The 4,052-nt window shown below is 42.1% G+C and overlaps 1 protein-coding gene and 1 long non-coding RNA gene across 5 annotated transcripts in view; both read left to right on the top strand.

Annotated features, from left to right (window-relative positions):
- LOC116695213 (uncharacterized) overlaps positions 1–4,052 on the top strand; it is a 22,119-nt gene that overhangs the window by 3,181 nt on the left and 14,886 nt on the right. The gene's annotated exons all lie outside the window — the stretch shown is intronic.
- The window catches only part of nfic (nuclear factor I/C), an 18,085-nt gene continuing 14,886 nt past the window's right edge, over positions 854–4,052 (top strand). The window contains exon 1 of one of the 4 annotated variants that reach the window (XM_032525323.1): positions 854–1,302. Coding sequence is in view for 2 of the 4 variants with exons in the window: in XM_032525321.1 (XP_032381212.1) it covers positions 1,222–1,302 (81 nt within the window). In the remaining 2 variants the exon portion in view is untranslated. The remainder of the gene's footprint in view (positions 1,303–4,052) is intronic. The other 3 variants (XM_032525322.1, XM_032525321.1, XM_032525320.1) reach the window with 3 other exon arrangements.

Here is a 4,052-nt window from a genome sequence, read left to right as displayed (position 1 = left end):
AAAAATTAACCTACTTAACCAAGTTGGTTCACTGGTGGCTACAAGTTAGCATCAAACACAACAAAGGCTGTCACTTGAAAGGGGTTTTGAGCTAAGGTCAAACAATAATACATAGCTAAAATGTTTTTTGAAATGACTGCTAGCTTAGCTACAAGCTAGCACCAAACACAACAAAGGCTGTCAGTTGAATGGTGTTTTGAGCTAACGTCAAACACTAATAGATAGGTAAATTAATTTTGAAATGACTGCTAGCTTAGCTACAAGCTAGCAATCAGACACAACAAAGGCTTTCAGTTGAATGGCGCTTTGAGCTAACATTAGAAACAAACAATCATAGATAGCTAAAACGTTTTTGAAATGACTTCCAGCTTCTGTTGTTTGTAATGAGAAAAGTTTATTATTTCATGGATTTGACAAATTTCAGTTTGACAGTTATGTCATAATCCGTTTAAATCTGAACATGCGTGACTCAAATCTGCACTTGCCTCACATCGGGCAGTGACAGAAAACTCTGAAAAAAATCAAGTGACTGATACAGTGATGTGTGGACAGCAGTAGCCTAGAGACAAGTCAGTGATTCAACTGCATTGAACTGAGTCAAATCATTTTTCACATCCAGTCCATGTTGACAACATCTCTGCTGATGTTCCTGCCAACATTACAAACCCCCTTTCTCTAGTGGGTGTGATTCTACTTTCCTCTGTGTTTCTCATCCGTGTGGATGGATGTGGAAACTTTAATTATTGTCAATAGCACAACTGCGCAAGGAAAGTGCCAGCAGGTCACGTGCAGTATTCGAGCGAGTAGAGGGACGCTTTAATGAAGGGATTTCCTGATTACAGAGGAAGAGAACGGCAGTAACGGGACTTCTCATTCGGCAGGAAGTAAATTTGGGAATTCTAGGTCAGAGTTGAAGCCAGCGGGACGTTGTGTCACAATAACTCACCAGACTGTAACTGCAGATTTTTGTCCATCTATTGGCCTTTAAACAAGTGTTACAGTAACAGTAGCCTAGCCTAGAGGGAGAGCAACGGGAGGGGGCAGTGAGAGGAGGCCGGGGGATGGAAAGGTGAATGTAGCACTATATTCCATTCTGCCGCAGCCTACCGGGCGGGGGGGTTACTGCCGTGGAGCCCGAAGCTTGACGCGGGACGTTTTTGGTCTCGAGCACCGCGGATTTACTCCATCTGGCACGCGCATGATAATATAAATGAATATGGAATGATAACGACCGACGGCGTGAGATGGGCAGGCGTTGACATCAGCTTTAACTTCCCCCGGTGGCGGCTCCGCTTCGAAATGGTAGGAAACCTGTTCCGGTACAGTAATGTAGTAGCCTAGTGTCCTTCGTATCGGTGTGCTGCTTCGTGTTTTCCAAAAAGACGCAATGCGAGGACCTGAGTGAGTAACGTTACCGTTATCGTGAGCTACGCAGCTGAAAGTGGAGCAGACATTTCTCTCGATGCCAGCGAGCCCATGGCTCGGTTTTATCTCCGTGCTCAGTTAGTAGCAGCGTCCGGACATTACAGTCCGAAAGCGACGCTTGTCAGTAGAGAGAATCTAACGCTGAAGTCCATTCAAAAAGCTGCCAAGTATAGCATCCCCTGCACGCCGCTCAATGTACAGCTGGCACAACACAGCTGGAAAATACGGCTGACCTGTCAGGATCCACTCTTACATTCGGCTCACACACGACACGAGAAACACCCCTCACTTTTACACAATCTCAACTTTGGAGTCGGTCAGACACACTGATGTGCGGGGCGGATACCAACACTCAAAAACGGTTATAAAACTTCATATTTTGCGGACATAAAGCCAGTTTTGGCTATTTATGTGAGCCGAATTTACCAAAAGACCGTCAAACAGGAGAGGACTGCATGTTGGACACGAGGCGATTGGTTTGTCTGATATTAAATTGATGTTAAAGTACTAGCTACAGTTATGCGTGAAGTTTGGAGCTTCCGACCCCTGGCGGCGCATTAGTTACCGGACAACATATGTGTGTGTGTGTGTGTGTGTGTGTGTGTGTTGTATGGTTGTGTGTTTGTACGCAGTCGCGGGTGAAAGTTGTTGAGTTTTGGGGATTTTGAAGAAGAGCGTGCAGGCCACGGGACAGAGGAAGGCGAAGTTGAAGTTCATCTCGAGCCTTCTTCTCGTGTGTGTGTGTGTGTGTGTGTGTGTGTGTGTGTGTCTGTTTGTGCACGCGCGCGCGTGTATGTTAGTCAGCAGAAAATGGCCGCAGTTAGAGCCAGCGGGCTGAGTTAGAATGACAGGCCAACAGAGGGCCTCCGGTCCCGGCACATAGTGAGGCAGAGAGCCGCCGGGAAGGATCAACACCCGCGGCAGATTCCGCTCTGTGCCGCTGTAGAGCCACCACTCCACGAGCTCCATTAGACAGGACACAGACACATTAGAGAATAGAATAATTAAAACAGACTGCTGAGGTCTTGATGTGACTGTTTGCTATATATTAATAAATGATTTTATTAATTTAGGGACAGCCTTAAATGTCAATAAGACTTTATAGCCTTTAAAGGAAAACAGTGTGTCGCAGTTTAAAGATGAAATATGTGTTATTGTAACACTGCAGGCCTGTGTGAGATTCACGTAAACACCCACACAGCCTCAGGAATTTGACTTAGGTTAATCTTTGCTCTCAAAGTAGCCTACAACACTCACTTAATATAAAGAATAAAAATAGAAAGGACAGTAAGAAATGTAAAAAAAAAATACTTTTAAGTATACAATAGAATTGACACATTTACAAGAACTATACAATAACAATGGAAGAGAGGGAATGAATAGTGCAATATCAGTATAGTCAGTCAGAGATTTAAAATTTAAATATAAATATAGTGGAAGGCAGTTTAATGCAATGGTACTATATTAATAACAATATTGTAATTGTAAGATTGAAACATACATGAAGAAACTACAATAATACATACTGGTCACATGATTATACACATTATCAATAAAGTATGTATTGGTATTAGTCAGTTGCATTCCTTCATACTGCATATATTTATTTATTGATGGTTTGGCACACGTCACTCTCACATCCCCTTAATATATATATATATATATATATATATATATATGTATATATATGTGTATCACCCCATTGGTCTTCATATCTATAACCATATACTGGACTGCATTCTATCCTAATGGTGCTGACTGTGTAGTTGAATTGTATCTCATCTAGAAACAAAAGATCAGTTATGGCAGAGGGTGGAGGAAGGAGCTCTGGGACTTCAGTAAAATACTCCCGGTACAAGACAAACCACAGGAAAAGTATTAAAATACCAAAATAAGTTTCTGTATTATTATATTCAGAGTGTTACACTACTGTCATTATGAGCTTATTATTACTGATGCATTAAATGACCTGGAGCATTTGGATGTTTCAGTTGGTAAGGAGGAGCTCATTTGAAATACTTTACAGTACATGCAGTGCTTCATATTTAATAAACAAATCATATTGTACATGTCGCGTATAGTCTTGATTTGTTGACTAGTAACTATGTCTGCTCAAATACTGTAGTTCTGTAAAAAATGATAATCCCTCCGATCATAGGAGAAATGATGGGAAACACTCCAGTTAAGTAAGCTACTAAAGTACCTCAAATGCGTTGTGTAGCTACTACAATACATAAGCACAATACATGGGGGTGTGTAAAGGTGACAATGACGCGTTGCTTTGTTTTTGGGATGTGTTCAGATGAAAACACTTTAAATAAACTAATGAAGACGTTCTGAGTCACTGAAGATGTGAACAGCTGACTGAGTTGCTATACTTTGTGTTTGTGTGAGTGTGTACGTGTGTGTGAAAGAGCGTATGTGTGTGTGTGAGTGAGAGAGAGAGAGAGAGAGTGTGAGTGAGTGAGTGTGTGTGTGAGAGAGAGGGTGTGTGTTTGTGTGTGTGTGTGAGAGAGAGAGAGAGAGAGGGTGTGTGTTTGTGTGTGTGTGAGAGAGAGTGTGTGTGTGTGAGAGAGAGTGTGTGTAAGAAAGAAAGAGAGTGTGTGTGAGAGAGAGAGACAGAGAGA

Source organism: Etheostoma spectabile, chromosome 9, assembly GCF_008692095.1.
Source record: "Etheostoma spectabile isolate EspeVRDwgs_2016 chromosome 9, UIUC_Espe_1.0, whole genome shotgun sequence".
NCBI classification, from domain to species: Eukaryota; Metazoa; Chordata; class Actinopteri; order Perciformes; family Percidae; genus Etheostoma; species Etheostoma spectabile.
Note: the sequence above shows the minus strand (reverse complement) of the source record. Positions and strands in the feature narration are given on the sequence as shown.